Below are 15487 nucleotides of genomic sequence, written 5' to 3' on the forward strand. Positions count from 1 at the left end.
GTGACTGCGTCGGAAGGATTATGCTTGAGGTGAGTTATTAGTTATGGCACGGAAGCGATTAGACCCGTCGCGTGTGAAGAGACGCGTCCCCGAGTTTTGTTGCTAACAACGTCATCCCGCTCGCCGGATTCCGGCCGCAGCCCAGACCCACCAAGCCTCTCATCACACAGATGGACCGATCGATCGGCTACAATCAGAAGGACAGAGTAGACGAGACAAAATAATCCTTCAAAGCTGTACAGAAATCCAAGAATCGCTCAAAGTACAGACACTTGCATATCCTTACAAAACGCTCACAAACTCAACAACAAAGCTGCATTATCCCCCGCATCCTCCTCATGCTTCTGGCATTCCACGGCCTTATTCACGGCGATGAGGGCTCGAACGGCGGACAATCTCCCCCACAACCACCTCCGAGATGCCATGATGTCCAGGACCAGTAGGATGGAAAACCCTCCACTTTTTCATTTCCGGCCATTCAGGAACGACTTGAGGGTCAGGCATACCCTCTTCGTCACCCAAAGGGTTTTGAGACGTAGAGCCTCCAAGGGACTCTGCAGCCTTGGGCGGAGGCATGTTGAAGAACCAAGTAGCGCTCCTGTCAATCTGTGGTTCCTCGACCCCGGGCTCGCAAAACCGGTGGCCATCGAAGGCACCATCAATATCCAGATAAACAGCGCCATGAAGCTCTGTCGTCGCTTTGATCACGTCGTTCAACATCATCACCAGCTGGTTGAGTTCCCTTCTCTTGGATTTAGTCAGGTAGTCCAATGGCCTGGTTTGACTGAAGGTGGCAGTGTCGCAATAGTCCGTGTCCTCATTGAAAAACCGAGCATAGCCAGTAACGACCAGAAGCGCGCCGGGTTTCAGATTCCGGACGGCTCCGGAGATGATGTTCTCGAGATTTTGAAGCGCCGTTGTCTCGATGATTTCTCGGGCCTTGACAAGCTGGGCTTCACAGCCAATCGACGGCTGCCAATGATAGACGCACTCATTCAAAACCACAAAAAAGTTGACATCATTCCCGCTGGCCGTCAGGGTAACAAGGTCCGAGTCGCCGATATAAGGGACCTGGTCTCGCAGGATGACGGTGCTAGTCAACCCGCCACATGCAAGGTGCTTGAATCTGGACTTGTCGATGTTGATCAGAGAGTTGTTGGCGACTTGGATGGGATACGCGTCAGAATAACGCCCACACCGGAAGTCTGCATATGGTGGCCATCCGGGTGTGCCCGCTCCAGCTCCCGAAGCGTAAGAATCCCCAATCGCGGCGTAGGAGCGTGGTGATTGATGATCGGCGCGGAGGTAGGCAGGAACTGAGTAGCCACCCAGGCAGAAGAGAAGGAGCAGAAAGGCTACAAAGCTGACGGATGCCATGGAGAAGGATTCAGAAGTTACACACAAACAAAACGCCCGAGGCGCTCATAGCTCTTCGCATCATATAAACTATCTGCGCCGAGTGCGAGGAAGAGATGAACGGAGATGCGGAGAAGGAAGAGAGTCGAAGCAGATAAAAGAACGAGGTTGCCTTGCCCTGCTGACTCATTCCCTGCCCGCCTCGCCGCACATCTTGGGTTGTCAGACACGTCGATCCGGAGCCTTCGTTGCCTTTCAACGGAGCACGTGGCGTAAAATGTCCTGTCAGACAACTGGTCATTCTAGAAAGCGTCATGAGTCGTGGTCGTCTGACCATTCTTGCAACTCTCACAGCTACTGGATGCCGTCCAACACAGTCCGTTGCTGGACCTCGAGTCCCGGGCTGAGTCGAACCTTTCGTCAAGCATCTGCGCCGCTCTCACTGCGTTTGAGTTACTTCCTTCGTACCGCTCCCTGCCCGTCGCCATTCGATGGCTGGCGAGGAATGAAGCGATCCGCCACTGCCAAAGCTCGCCCTCAACTCCCAGATTACTGCGATGTTGAGCCACGACGTGATGATACGGGGAAACCCATCTGGCCTGCTCCGGCGGCCGCCATGGGGGATGCCAGAGCATTCATAAAGGAATGGTGTGACCCGCCCTTTTCGATTTGCCCTCGTCCGAACCTCGAACTCGTGGGCCGCAATGCTAACTTGAACAGCGCCGCAAGTGGCAAGAAAGCTCTGATTGTACCAGACAAAGACGCCGACGGTCTCTCATCGGGCGTCATCCTATATCGGACGCTGACGAGCCTCGGTCTCGAGCCATCCTTGATCGACGTCCATCTTATTCAGAAGGGTTCTTCAATCCATAGTCAGCCAGAGCGGGAAGCTATGGCCGCTAAAGGTAGTTGAGGGTGAGCATCCAATTGATTGAATGCATCTTCTAACAATCAATCAAGGTCCGGCGTATGTCGTCGTGCTCGACCAAGGATCTATAGCAGCGCCACCCGTTGTCGATTTGCAGTCCACGAAATCTTTGATCATCGACCATCATTTGAGCGACCACTTTCCCGAAGGTGCACAGGTGGTCTCTGCCTGCCATTATCCGCCGGTTTCAACATCGTCCCTTCTCACCTACGAGATCTGCAAGACTCTTGCCCCGGACATTACCTCATCCTGTGCCTACCTTGCCTGTATCGGCACTCATGGCGACCTTGGAAACACCCTAAAGTGGTCTCCGCCATTCCCCGACATGAAAGAAACATTCAAAGCATTCACCAAGAAATCCATCAATGATGCAACCTCGCTCGTCAATGCACCCAGGCGAACCGCCAAATATGATGTTATCACTGCATGGACTGCTCTTCTCCGATCAAAAGACCCCAAAGACTTGTTAAGCAATGGCCGACTTCAAAGTGCCCGTGCAGAGATAAATGCAGAGGTCGAGTTAAACACGCATACTCCTCCAAAATTCAGCCCTGATGGACGAATTGCTGTCCTGCGGATCAACACACGTGCGCAGGTCCATCCGGTCATTGCCACTCGTTGGGCCGGGTATCTCAACTCAAAGGCCTTAGAAATAGTCCTTTGCGCCAATTCGGGTTACGTCCCTGGGATGGTGAACTTCTCCTGTCGTATCGCCCGATGCGCAAGGTCGAGGCATCCACCTGTCAACATCATTGAGAGCTTGAAAGCTGCTGCAGATCTTTCATCCGACGGCCTGAGAGATCGGCTCGGAGAGAGCTTTGCCAGAGGTCATAAAGAAGCCAGCGGTGGAGTTGTGCCTGCCGAAGCTTTCGAAGAGTTGATGGTTTTGTTAAAGATTGGTGAAAAGCCAGAGAAGGCCGATGACGCGGTTGAGCCGAGAGCAAAGAAAGTCAAGACTGTCGAAAAGAGTCCACAGAAAAACACCCTTGCGAACTACTTCCGGAAACCATGAATGACCTTTAGCTGGCAGAAGACATCATGCCCCATTGTATCAACTGGAATCATCGTCGGTCAACTCCGCAGACCTTGGCGTTTGGTATGAGTCCTGCAACTCTCGCAGAACAGTCGGCAAAGTCTCCTCGAGAGCCATGTTTACGAGCCACTGAAACATCATAGGATCACCGCCGAAAAGCGGGCCGCCCATCCTTTCAGAGAGTCTCTGGGGTAGATGGTTCTCGAGAAAGGTGTTGTAATCTCGGACACTCTGCATTGTGGCCGGGGAATTTGCGCAATCCACATAGGGAGTATGGGGACGTTTTGCACCGGGGAAGAGGATGTCGAAGATTCCAAACCACACGGACGTGGCTTCCCTGCGCATTTTCCTTCGCTTGACTGCTTTGTACTGTTCGTGGCTCATCTTCTCTTGAAAGGGGCAATCCCTCAAAATGCAGGCAGGCCTGGCCCGAGCGTGGACACCGCATTCGCTTTCCGACTCGAATTCGGCATAGCAGGATGAACAGTAATATTCAGGTCGCCGATGGACTCTGTACAGGTGCTGCTTCAGCCGGGGAATGTTTGTTAGACATACGCTTCGGCATCGGCGATATGGTTTTTCGTGCAAATTCTGGTTCATTTCTGAATATCTGTTTGGGTCGTATTTGGCATAAGGACAGGCAAGAAGACCATCTGACGCAATATCATCCGGGATCGGACTCTCGATGCGTGGTCTCCGTGGTCTTCTTGGCTCGTCTTTATTGTCATGTGCACGCCGTTTCTTCTTTTCGGACGATCGAGTTATCCCAGCCGCCTGTTCAGTTGACGGCCGAGACCCTACCGCAACCTGCTCCCCACAGTTCGAGCTTGTCGATGATCCTTGCGAGGTCGGAGGGGTGCATAGATTCATCCCTCGGCTTGCAGAAACGAACCCTTGCATCAAGTCTTGTACAACCCCTGAAGCCAGGTTTTCAATCTCTCTTTCACTTTCGGAGTCCATGCATGGTGGGGATTGAGAATTGAACACGAACGACTCCTCGCCGGAGGAAAATATATCCATCTCTTGGGCCAGTGATGGGGTGGTGGTTGTGAATTCTATATCAGCATTCACCTCGCCGGCATTCCTTATGGCTTGGTTTGCCTCCATATGGCTGGAGAAACTGACGAGGTCGTCCTGATCACTCTCGTTACCTGGGGGGGAGCACGACGGAAAGAAACCATCAAGCCCTTCTTTCACAAGTGGTGCAGTTGGGGTGTCTTCAGTCGCTGCCGTCAGCGCCGATCGCGTCGCAGCGGTGAATGGCCGGACCAAAGCCGAGTTGATGCGGTCTAGAGCTCCTCTCTGCTGCCTGTCGTTGTCATTAATGCTACAGGTCATCCCATCTTGGGGTTCCCAACGGCGAGTGACTGGGTCAGGAACGGTGGAGCTCGAAGTCATTGCTAGTTTTCGACCAGACAGGCCCTCGATTGAGCGAAATGTTGAAGAAATGCTCTGCTTGGAATCTCCAGAAGGAGCTCGGATGGCGGTTTCTCCTTCCAGCACGCCTTTTGGACACCCTTCATCTTCATTCGCGATCGCTTTCTCATTCTGTACTCTGGGAGTTTGATTCTGAGTCTCTAAGTTCGCCTCCTGTGGCACTCCTAGGAAAAGGAACGATGACAGGTGCTTCATGTTGAATGTCGGAAAATATTGGGGTGTTGATGCCAATGCTCTCACGTGCTCCACATAAGCATGCACAGCAGCCAGAAGGGGGCTTTCATATGAGACACCTCTTTCGCAGTCTTCGCATCTCACTTTACCATATTTGGAGGCCCATCTACTCGCATCGAACTCCCATTTCTTATCTTGCGATGAGTGAGAGTGGTGCATATGGAGACACAATGCAGAATGGGTGTACTGCTTTGAATCGGCACAGAAGAAACACCCGTCTAGATGATATGAAGCAGGATCTCCATATGTTCTGATACATGGCCAAACTTTCGAATTCTCATCAGATCTGCAGGCTCCGCAGGGTTCGTCGCCGTCGCACTTGCAGAGTTAGCTCATCACCGCAAGTCTCTGCTCAGGCCAGAACCTTACCCGGTCATTCGACATAACACAATGTAAGCAAGGACGAACGGCTGGCTTTTTGTAGTGTGGATTTATGGGGGCTGAGAAAGAGTCGCCAGAGTCTGGAGTCACCATAGGTCTAGTGCGAACAAGCCGACGCCTTAGAAGTCGCCTTACGCGCACGGCAGGATGACATTCCATCGTGGGCTAACTCGAGGTTGAGAGAGGTCGAAAATATCTCGACGTTTTTGCAGCATAAGCGATGACAACAAACGCAGTTTAAAGGAGATTCTGTCCAGTGGAAATGAGGATCCTTGTTTGATACGTTCTAAGAATTTCTCAGAGAAGGAAGCCAAACGAGGGGGCAGGAGCTGGCGTTTTTGTAGATGCAGCTCTGGAGAAGGATCCACTGACTAATAACGGGCGGAGCAGCGGCTTGCCAAACGGTCAGAGCTGAAAAGTCACAAATGTGTGTACTTGTACGGGAATCCTTCGAACAGGTTGCACAGCCACAAAAGGCGTCCCAGTACATGAATGCCCCCATTGGTCGTGAAGCGAGAATCCTATACTCTGTACAGAGTAGTACTTGTAGGCGAATATGACCAGCACCAGCGGCAACAAGAAGAAGCGCAAATACAGCCTTCGGTGGCGGCGGCATCGAGCACGACATTGTGTCGGGGTTTCCGACATCTGCTCTCGTCCGGCGAGGCTCCGTGCGAGTTCTTGCTGCTGGGACAAGAGTCTGTCGGATTTGCTCCAGCTTTGTTTGTTGAAAGCCTGGCTCGGGCTCGAGCTCGAGCTCGGGGGTTCCTGGGAGCAAAACGTCGTCGACGCACTTCTTATTTGGCGAGGGTGAGAAAATCCAACAGAAGCATCAAGTGAAGATTGCTTTGAACGACTGGAGTAGAGGGAGAGGAAGAGGAGGAGCAGACGTTGAGATCCAAAGACTATGGAGAGAGGTCGTGGACTTGTTTCTGGTTTCCACAACGGACATGGGCACATAACATACCTGGCAGCAAAGACTCCACCGCGCCAGAAGATCGAGCGCAATACATTGTGGGAAACTAACTAACTGGGGTGCTCTCTCTCAAATTGATTCACACCACCCCCTTTTGATCTGATCGACATGACATGTCCGCTGAAACATACCTACAAGAATGTATGTATGTAACTCACGCAGCTCAAGCACTCACACCTGGTCTCCGTGCCTCCTCCTGACGGTGACCATGACGTTCTTCTGCTGGTGGAACCAGCCCTGCCAAACGGTCCACTCCTTGCCGTCCATGTGCATCTCGAATTCGAAATCCCGCAAGACGGCCGGCAACAGTTTGTACATCTCGGTGGTGGTGATGTGTTTCCCGATGCAGATCCTCTTGCCGTACCCAAAGTGCATCATGTGCCTCTCCATGTTGGCCGCCGCCTTCTCGCCGTCTCGGAACCAGCGCTCGGGGATGAACTGTTCGGCGTCGGCGCCGAAGACCGACGTGTCGAAATGCACGGCGTTCGCGTTCATTAGCACGGTCGTGCCGCCTGGGAAGAAGCGCCCGCAGATCTCCACGCCGGGGTAAGGTACAACGCGAGGCAGGCCCGTGCCAAGCGAGCCATGCATGCGCATTGCTTCGCGGACGACCGCATGGAGGTAGGGTAGTTTGATAGCATCGTTGTAGCGGATGGGGTATTTCAGCGTGCCGTTTGTAAAGGCCTCTTCGATTTCAGCGCGGAGTTTGGCGAGAGTGTACGGATTTTTATGCAGGTAGTAGAAAATCGAGGTCAGTGCAATGTACGTGGTGTCGGAGCCTGCCCAAATCATCGCCCAGATTTCCGTGGTGACGTCGAGAATGCCAAAGTCGTTCTTCGGGTCGTTCGCAATGTCAATGAGTTTGCTGAGGACGTCGTTTCTATTATATGGTCTCCCCGCTGCCATGTCGTCTAGGCGTTGCTTCACGGCCGCGTGGGATTGGTCAATAACGGTAAAGAATCCCTTCGCTCCAGCGCGAGTTGCTGGATAGATCATCTGGGACAAGAAATATAGATTCCGGAAACCCCACGGGAGATTGTTCAGTGCAGCGGCTGGATTGGGCATGACGTCCATCAGGTGGCACCAGTTGTTATAGTCGACTGTAGGTATCCGTTAACGCTGGGCTGATACCATCCAGCTCTAATGCCGCCCGCCCCTTCGAAAATGGAACAGTCTTTCAACGAGACAGGGACTTACTGTTATCTCTGATGAAACCAAAGCCACCTTCGCGACCGTAAAAGATCTCGCCAATAATATCAAATGTGTACTTGCGAATCCAAACTGATACATCGAAGACCTCGCCTGTCTCGGCAAATTGGTCCATCTGCTTGCGGAAGAGGGCGATGACCCTGTCGACACAGGGCTCGTATTCCAGAACGGCAGCCTGAGTGTACAAATGCGCTACTGTCCGCCGTCGCCAGGTGTGAGCTGCCTCATCCCGTTCAGCGAAGCTGTCCTTTCGCTTAGAAATATGGGTGAGGAAATTGTTGTAAAAGTCGCCCTTGGTAAACTCATACTTCGGACCATAGATTGTCTCGATTGCAGAGGCGTCCGAGATTTGAACCTGGTTCGGAGCAAGCCGGACCATGGTGCCATATTTCTTGTGGATGGGCAGTTGGTAGTCTTGTCCTCGACCATTTCGCACGGCTCTAAAGTACCAGAGACTGGTAACCGAGGCCCAAAACGGTCCAGGTATATCCCTCAATGGGTGGAAATAGCGATTATAGATGGCGTAGCCCAGGATATAAACAATGATGGTTGGAACAAGGATTTGAAGCCCGAAGACAACATTGTCCTTGGACAAGAGAGGTGATAACAACATCTTGTTGGTTCAGTGTAGGACTGCTACACAACGCAAGACACAGCGTGAGGGAGGGTGACACGAAGAGGGGAGAGACGAATAGGCGCTGAACAAATGCAAGCCTGTACCTTGAAGTCCCCTTTGATCTCCTCAGACAGAACCGAGTTGAAAATATGCGAGACCAGCCTACCCACCTATCATTAACATCCGAGGACCTCTCCATGCATGCAGTTCCTCCAAGGATGATGCCACCAGGGATATAAAATGCGGTTGGCTGTTGATTCATGCGTCCTGGGTCCTGCGGTTGAAATGTCCTGTCGGGTATCTTGATCGGACCAAAGGGTTCAATAGTTGAGATACGTGGCACTCTCCCTGGCCATCGTGTCAGGGCAGCATCACTGGATCGAGTTAGCTGTCAAAGCAGGGATGATGCAAAGATTACCCATACGGGCCAAACAAAAGCTGCGCATTGGTTTCCATGTAAGCCACTGCAAATGAGAAGTGTTGGGAGACCTCAATTGATATGACATGTGGAAGATGATTTGACCGTTACCATGCAGAAACTACTACTGCATGCAGGTTGCGGCGCTGCCGCCGGCAGTTCGATGAATGGCGACCGCCGGCAGCTGGAAGATGCGGGGCCGTTGACGGGATCGGTCGAACTTGGGATGATGGGATGATAGTATCACGGGGAGCAGCATGTGCATGCTAGAGGGATCAGAGTGTAGGAGAGAGAAGGCGTGTGAGATGCTGATTGAGCCAGAGATGCGTCTAGTGATGCTGGTGGGTGTGCAGTTGATCCCAGGTCCATGGTGATGGGACGTCGACGGAAAGTCACGCGTGTGCCAAGGCCGAAGCTTCCCTCGCAACCGTCGCGTCCATCGCCTCGGCCCTGTTCCGCCCGCGCCTCTGACCGAAAATGTTGCATTGCAGCCACAACCACGCATCTGAACATCCTAATTCTGTGCCTAGTCTTTGCCATCGTTGCTGATGACGATCTGAATCACACTGCGGAGTCCTCCCGCACAGCCATCATGGAGTCACTCGTTCTTCGGCCCTTGAACTCGATTGAGACTCACCTCAATGCCCTAGTCGCGTCCTTCACCCAAACCAATACCTTCGCCAATGCCCCGCAACTCGCCAAAGACCTCATCGCCGATGACGACGACCTTTCCTCTGCTCTCTCTTTGCTGCAGCGCCATCAACACAATTATGCACGCATACTCAACCTCCGTGCTGAAGTCGCTACATTACAAGAGCAATTAAAGGACACGATTCGAAAGTGTGTTTCGTTCAAGCAGGATATCGGCCAAATCAACCCGTCGATTCTCGACTCCGATTCGGACGAAGAAGGCGAAGATGGGGACTCGCAAGTCGCCGAAGTCGATTACCACACCCTCCTCACCTTCGCTGCCAGGATAGGCAAACACAACACCATCGCAGCGAGGGAAGCTGAAGCTGAATCGCTACGGAGGAAGATCGCCGCAAAAACCAACCAGGATCAAACATCTCCAACTGCAGCTCTAAATGGAGTGGAACCCTCGGCCACGGGTGAAGTCGCAGTTGAGAGAACAGAGGAGGGCAGAGATGAAAACCGCACGGCCGAAACAACGGCAGAACTGATGCGCATAAACAACACAATTGCCCTTCAACGCGCACAAATGGGCATGTCCTTCCCTGATGCCGCTAGTCTGCGCGTCGGCGCCTTGGGCCAGCTCCAGCTGTTCCTGGAGCGGCAAAGGCAGCAGCGCGGGGGCGATGGAGGCCTAGGAGAAGATGAGGACAAAGCTGTGCAAGAGGCATTGGAGACAGAAGTGGAGAGGCTGGTCAGGGAGAGTGAGGACGTCGCAGAGGATACAGGCACGGGTGGGAAGATGGCGGATGCAGATGAATTGATAAATCCAGAATTAAGGAGAGCCTCGACCGTCGATGGAGAGAAGAACCACGGTGCTCCTGCGGCTGGAGGACATCCTTCAACGAGTCAAGCGCAAGCCTGGAAGCCTCCGAAGCCACCCCAGCCGAAGAGAAAACTTGACTTGGATTTCCCCGATAGTGACGAGGAAGACGAAGACTAACGCTCAATGGAAGTGCTGTAAGGCTCCCGGTTCGGCTTCTGCCTGAGCCAATGTTCACTTCGTTGTTTCGAACGAAGAACAAAAGCCTGCGGCTGAATCGCTCAGCTCAATCGAGCATCGACGCTTCGAGAGCAATTCTCTAGACGTCAAAAAGTGGCCATTCCCCCCCCCCCCCTGGTAATGGCAGCCAACACAGTATGGGCTTCGCATCAGTGAGGACGCGGCTCTAAGCCTCCAATCCCCAAACTCAGGGATCACAACAACGAGAAATCTCACATAGACTGCTCTTTTTTCCGTTTGCAGCCACGCCCGCGTGATGCGACCTAGGCCGGACCGCCCGATTGACCGACGTCGAGCTGTCCAGAAGCTACCTTGTGGTCGGCAGGTCGCGCCAATACAGCTAGACCGAGGGACAATATACCCTTCCTCGAGTCGCCGCGAATCCGAGCACTTACGAGGCATTACACAGCCCACGTCCCTTTACCAGGTTCGTCGCGTAAGACCGTCATCATTGTCGTTGTTCTTGTTGTTGGTGTTGCTCTCTTTAATCGGGATAGGCTCTGGTTTACAGCTTCTGATCATTTCTCGCGTGGGTTCATGTCCCTATCCCTATGCCTGTTCCTATGCCTGTTCCTATGCCTGTACTCGGTATTGTTCTGCCCATGCTCGTAGCTCTAATCATCCAACACCGGCGGTCGTGATTGAACTATGATCATGATCATGCCTTCCACGAGCATTCCACCACAGTTCGCCCTGTGTCGACTCAGTCAGCTACATTACTAAACTCTTCCGTCTTGACTAATCGATGCTGTAACATACATGGGCCTTATCCATCCTCCAGGCTCGCAGCTCAAAACATGATCCTCGACCTTTGTCAACAGACGTCCCTCGCTGCATTCCCCAACCAAGCCATATCAGCCGTGACTTAGCGTCTCGTCCTTCGACTCACTCTTCGATTTCTCTGCCCGAATCCCTTCACGTTGCGGTGTGTCGGAGGCTGCGAAGATGAATTCCTCGGATCAAAATCCCCGTCTCTATCAGAGTCGTCGTCTCCTTTTTCAGAAGGTGTCTCACTGCCAATCAAGTCGGATAACGTTGGCGACTTTACAGGCTGTGGTGTTGGTCCGCCGCATTCATTCAACAACATCTCGTCTTCTGGATGATAGGGAGGAGTCGGTTCGTCTAGCATCCTAGCTTGTGGTTCCCACGGTGTTATGAGTCGCGTATCTTCGACCATTTCTCGGTCGAAATCGGCTTCACCAAGTGATGTGGCGGGAGTGAATGCAGTGGAAGGGGTTTGAGGTGGCTCTGAAGAATGTTGCCTTGGCCAGTTCGTCATGTGGCGTGGCGGCTGAGATGCATTTTGAAGTTTTCTGCGACTCCTGGTCCTAACCGTTCCAGAAACAGGTTGGAGATGTTCCTCAGCTTCCTCTGCGGTACCACCATAAGTCCTGTCGAGGTTCCGGGCATCAGCATCAGACCCGTCGACAACATCGTGCTTGGACACGAAGCGATAAGTCGGTGAGCTCATTATGCTCTCGTCCAAGGTCAGTGGCTGCTGAGGGTCCGTTTCGTTGAAGTCTTCTCTTGCCATAGCAGCCGCTACGTCTACGTCGTCCAAGAGTCCCTCGCGACGCCACAGTTGCTCATATCGAGGGTATTGTTGGGTGTAGAAGGCTAGGTGCTGTTGGTGGAGAACCGCTCTTTGTCTTGAATATTGACGCATCGCTTTTCGTTCAGCCTCTCTTGTTTCCCTTTCGATTTCTGCCCTCTTCTCCTCCAACTTCTGCTGGATGTACTGCGCCTTTTGCTCCTCCAGACAAAGGCGATAGCGTCTTGTCATCTCAGGATCACATTCTAGCTGGTGCTCCGCAAACCCCTGATAGACCATAACCTCCTCGGGCTTCTTCGTGGGGGCGATACCGTATCTCAGGTCGGAGAAGGACTGGACCCAAGAGTTGCTTTCTTCGAGCATGGCTTCTTCCCACGGAGGTAACGGAGAGCTTGCGCGAGGAAGAGGATCGTTCTGGTCCGTCAGCATCTGCTCTCGTAAGGGATGCTCCATGACTAAAGCACGAAAACCTGCCGCGTAGTGTATGAAGAACCTGAGGTACAAGTCGAAGGATCGTGGGACGATGGAGAAGAACTTGACGAGACATTTTGTTCCCGCGCCTGTGAGTGAAAGGACCAAGTGAAGATCGAGGCTTCTCGGTCTGAGTGTGTAATTAGCTTGGTCGACCGGCTTCTCCGATGTCAAGAGCCAAGTCATCAATCGAGGAAGTCGCGCTCACTATGTGCTTCTTTCTGTCCCTCACCTCCTTTCACTGCCGGACCAAATAGAATCATGTCTCCACAAATAGCAATAATAATGAAACAAGTTACACTTATCCATATCGCCGTCGACGAGTTCTGTCAACATTCAAACTGGTAACATGGTGTCAGTAGTAAAAGGCTTGTCCTCAGTCGTTGAAAATCTACCTATGTACCATCCATCAATCATCTCCCTTAGTCGCAGCCAGAAATGAATATCCAAGGACCATCGAAACCTTCGAGCTCTACCCCGGAACTCTCTGATTCGGCCGAGATGGTAGCTTCGGGTATGATCATAGTGGTTCTTCCCAAAATGCGTAGGAGCTCTGGAACGACAGGATCTTGGAACAATCAACAAAGCAATGTAGGCGGGAGCAGCTCGATTCATCGAACCGACCGAATGTGAAAAGAACCAAAAAAGAATTCCCTTCGCGGAGTTTTCACCCACGTCTGAGTTTTGTTTGCAACCTGATATCACAGATACCAAGGCGGCAACGCCAGGACGAGATTTCAACTACGAAGTCAACGGTTTCTCTTTTTATTTCTGTGGGTGGCAATGTCTGCTGCGTGTGCGGGAGAAGGGAGAGGGACTGTAAGTGATAAATGACAGAGATAGAAGTTTGGCCCTGGTGACTGCGATTTCCATATGGAAGCTCTCTCATTTTCACCGCCTCCATTCAAAGCACTGTTCTCTGTATGGGCTTGACCAACCTATATGTATATCGTGGTGGCCCTAACAAGGCTCCGAGTTTTGTTGACTCACATGTTGTGGACCGAACTGTTGCTGGTCCACTTCCTGAAGGTCTTCCCGTAGACGTAAAACAAGATCCCAAAAGAGCACCACAAGAAGATCAGAGACATATTCAGCATGATCGGCGGGAGGTATCCATCGCGGATGATCCATGGCGTAATAAACTTGCCCAAGCCGTATCCCCAGACATTTTTGTTGACCGTGATGGCGACGAAGATGGAACCTGCAACCGGTTTGTAGGAGTCGACGCTGTAGGTCGAGGCGATGGCAGGGATGGCGGCAACTTGAATGCCGGCACATGTGTAGCCAATTATGACAATAATCTGGAGAGAGAATTAGCCGTACTGTCAGCAAGGTCGAGTCTGAACATTAAACTTACTCGCCAATCCCACTTGTATTCATACCCAAAGGCCACGACAAAGTTGTTGATGAGCATGACAATCACGTAAGGGATCATAGCCGGCAATCTCATCTCGGGCTCTCGGATGCCCCTGTTTCTCTTCGTCGCCTTTGCTGCGATCCAGTCGCTAAGCGGCCCGTTGGTAAGCAGGCCTATCAACGCCCCGACAAGGATGGCGAAGTTTGTATATCCGACGCTCTGTGGTGAGAAGTTGTACGGAGGCGCGGCAAAGTTTTGAGACTGTGTCAAGTTGATTGTCAAGAATGATGACGCCGACCAAGACACGACAAACGCGGAGAACTCGATAATAGGGTAGAGATGAAGTTTCCAGGGAATCCAAAGATCCAAGAGGATGGCCTGGAATGGATGGGTGTTATTTTGCCACAGCATAAACTGTTTCTTGGACGGTGTCCCTCTGTGGAGGTATGGGTCGCGTTCAGCCGTTGCGGCTGCCGTCAAATCAACAATGGTGGGTTCCACGGCCACGCCATTCTTCTCTGGATCTTCAACGGCTTCAGAGGTTATCTTCTCATCGAGGGAGTCTTGCTTCTGCTGCGCCATCATTTCCTTCGGGTGTTGGCGATGCCATTTGGTTTCTGGGAAGAGGAAAAATAGCCCGATGAAGACAGCTGAGTGAAGGGCCACGTTTAGCCACCAAAAGTTCCGCCATGTAGAGTATTGCGCCATCGAGCCTGAGATGATCGGTCCAACCTGAGAGATGCGTGAGTAAGGGTCTTCGTGCTGAGGGAGCCTCCCCTACCATCAAGCTGCCGAAATAGACAGTAAAATAAAGAGTATTGTATGCGCCTCGTTCGTGAAGAAATAATACATCGGCAATGACTGTGGGTGCAGAAGTCTGTCTCTGACTTAGACACGATATAAATTCGAATGACTGTTGTTTCTTGCATACCTCTGCAGGCCCTGCACCTATGCCGTTTAGGATGCAAGCTCCCATGAAGCTCCGATAATCCTTGGCCACGGCTCTCCAGATGTTCGAAACGAGGCAGATCAGGGTGGAAAAAATAAGGACAGGTCGACGACCAAAAGCCGTCTGGATGGGCACCCTGTGTGAATCAGCAACAGAACGGCAATTGGGGTGTTAGATTGCATTGGCCCACCAGAGGAAATTGCTGAAGCCCAGGACGAGGATACAAACACCCGTGAACTGGACGGCTCCTGCACAATGGGTGAGACAGAAACAGTAAAAAGGGTAGTTCGACCATTACCTGCGAGATCCGTGTCGAACGCTTCGATCAGATTCGGAAACATGGGTGCAAGAGCCAGAGGACCGAATCCTTGGGCGAAAGTCACGACAATCACCATTGAGACACTGGAGAACTTCCAGAAGCGGTTCCAATTCTAGAAAGCCGTTAGAAGCATCGACCACCTGAGTTGGCCGAGTAGTTGCTCACCAGAGGATCATGCTTGTCCGCCGACGGTTGAGGCACCAGAACTCGATGAGATTTATCGGATGACTTGACGAAATGATGAGATCCAACATCGCTCATAATCTCGGTGCCGGGATAGATCTGAGTATGAAGCTCCTCCTCCAACTGCGCACCGATTAGAGAAGTGTTTCAGACAGGAGGATCATCATTCACCTGGTGGAGCGTCTACAGGGCGTGAAAGTCAGCACATGAACATTAAATATGGAGGATGTGGAAATACATTTTCATCATAGTTCATCTCCATCTTGTGGAAAAGACGCGGCGGCGACACACAACCAAAATTCCCTCCTTTGTTGATATCAGTCTCGCAGAGAATTTCAAGCCTGGAAAGCTGGCACTCGATATTAGCCTTGCAGC

General features: G+C 52.1%; 7 protein-coding genes across 7 annotated transcripts; 2 read left to right on the forward strand and 5 right to left on the reverse strand.

The window, feature by feature from the left end:
• Positions 1–360: 360 nt before the first annotated feature.
• On the reverse strand, positions 361–1377 carry A1O5_09031 (uncharacterized protein; the record flags this gene model as incomplete). The annotated part of the gene is made up of 1 exon (XM_007749611.1): positions 361–1377. The coding sequence occupies one exon, from the start codon at positions 1375–1377 to the stop codon at positions 361–363; it is 1017 nt and encodes a 338-aa protein (XP_007747801.1).
• Positions 1378–1861: 484 nt separating this feature from the next.
• A1O5_09032 (uncharacterized protein) lies at positions 1862–3296 on the forward strand (the record flags this gene model as incomplete). The annotated part of the gene is made up of 3 exons (XM_007749612.1): positions 1862–2004; positions 2077–2261; positions 2317–3296. The coding sequence occupies 3 exons, from the start codon at positions 1862–1864 to the stop codon at positions 3294–3296; spliced, it is 1308 nt and encodes a 435-aa protein (XP_007747802.1).
• Positions 3297–3335: 39 nt separating this feature from the next.
• A1O5_09033 (uncharacterized protein) lies at positions 3336–4949 on the reverse strand (the record flags this gene model as incomplete). The annotated part of the gene is made up of 1 exon (XM_007749613.1): positions 3336–4949. The coding sequence occupies one exon, from the start codon at positions 4947–4949 to the stop codon at positions 3336–3338; it is 1614 nt and encodes a 537-aa protein (XP_007747803.1).
• A 1567-nt stretch (positions 4950–6516) lies between these two features.
• Positions 6517–8167, reverse strand: A1O5_09034 (uncharacterized protein; the record flags this gene model as incomplete). The annotated part of the gene is made up of 2 exons (XM_007749614.1): positions 6517–7445; positions 7543–8167. 2 exons carry the CDS (start codon positions 8165–8167, stop codon positions 6517–6519), a joined length of 1554 nt encoding a protein of 517 aa, XP_007747804.1.
• Positions 8168–9180: 1013 nt separating this feature from the next.
• Positions 9181–10221, forward strand: A1O5_09035 (uncharacterized protein; the record flags this gene model as incomplete). The annotated part of the gene is made up of 1 exon (XM_007749615.1): positions 9181–10221. The coding sequence occupies one exon, from the start codon at positions 9181–9183 to the stop codon at positions 10219–10221; it is 1041 nt and encodes a 346-aa protein (XP_007747805.1).
• A 925-nt stretch (positions 10222–11146) lies between these two features.
• Positions 11147–12286, reverse strand: A1O5_09036 (uncharacterized protein; the record flags this gene model as incomplete). The annotated part of the gene is made up of 1 exon (XM_007749616.1): positions 11147–12286. One exon carries the CDS (start codon positions 12284–12286, stop codon positions 11147–11149), a length of 1140 nt encoding a protein of 379 aa, XP_007747806.1.
• Positions 12287–13290: 1004 nt separating this feature from the next.
• A1O5_09037 (uncharacterized protein) lies at positions 13291–15374 on the reverse strand (the record flags this gene model as incomplete). The annotated part of the gene is made up of 8 exons (XM_007749617.1): positions 13291–13605; positions 13662–14393; positions 14443–14538; positions 14593–14746; positions 14801–14858; positions 14909–15041; positions 15095–15235; positions 15351–15374. The coding sequence occupies 8 exons, from the start codon at positions 15372–15374 to the stop codon at positions 13291–13293; spliced, it is 1653 nt and encodes a 550-aa protein (XP_007747807.1).
• Between the last annotated feature and the right edge of the window lie 113 nt (positions 15375–15487).

The sequence above is a fragment of the Cladophialophora psammophila genome (genome assembly GCF_000585535.1).
Source record: "Cladophialophora psammophila CBS 110553 chromosome Unknown aczJe-supercont1.15, whole genome shotgun sequence".
Classification (NCBI taxonomy): Eukaryota; Fungi; Ascomycota; class Eurotiomycetes; order Chaetothyriales; family Herpotrichiellaceae; genus Cladophialophora; species Cladophialophora psammophila.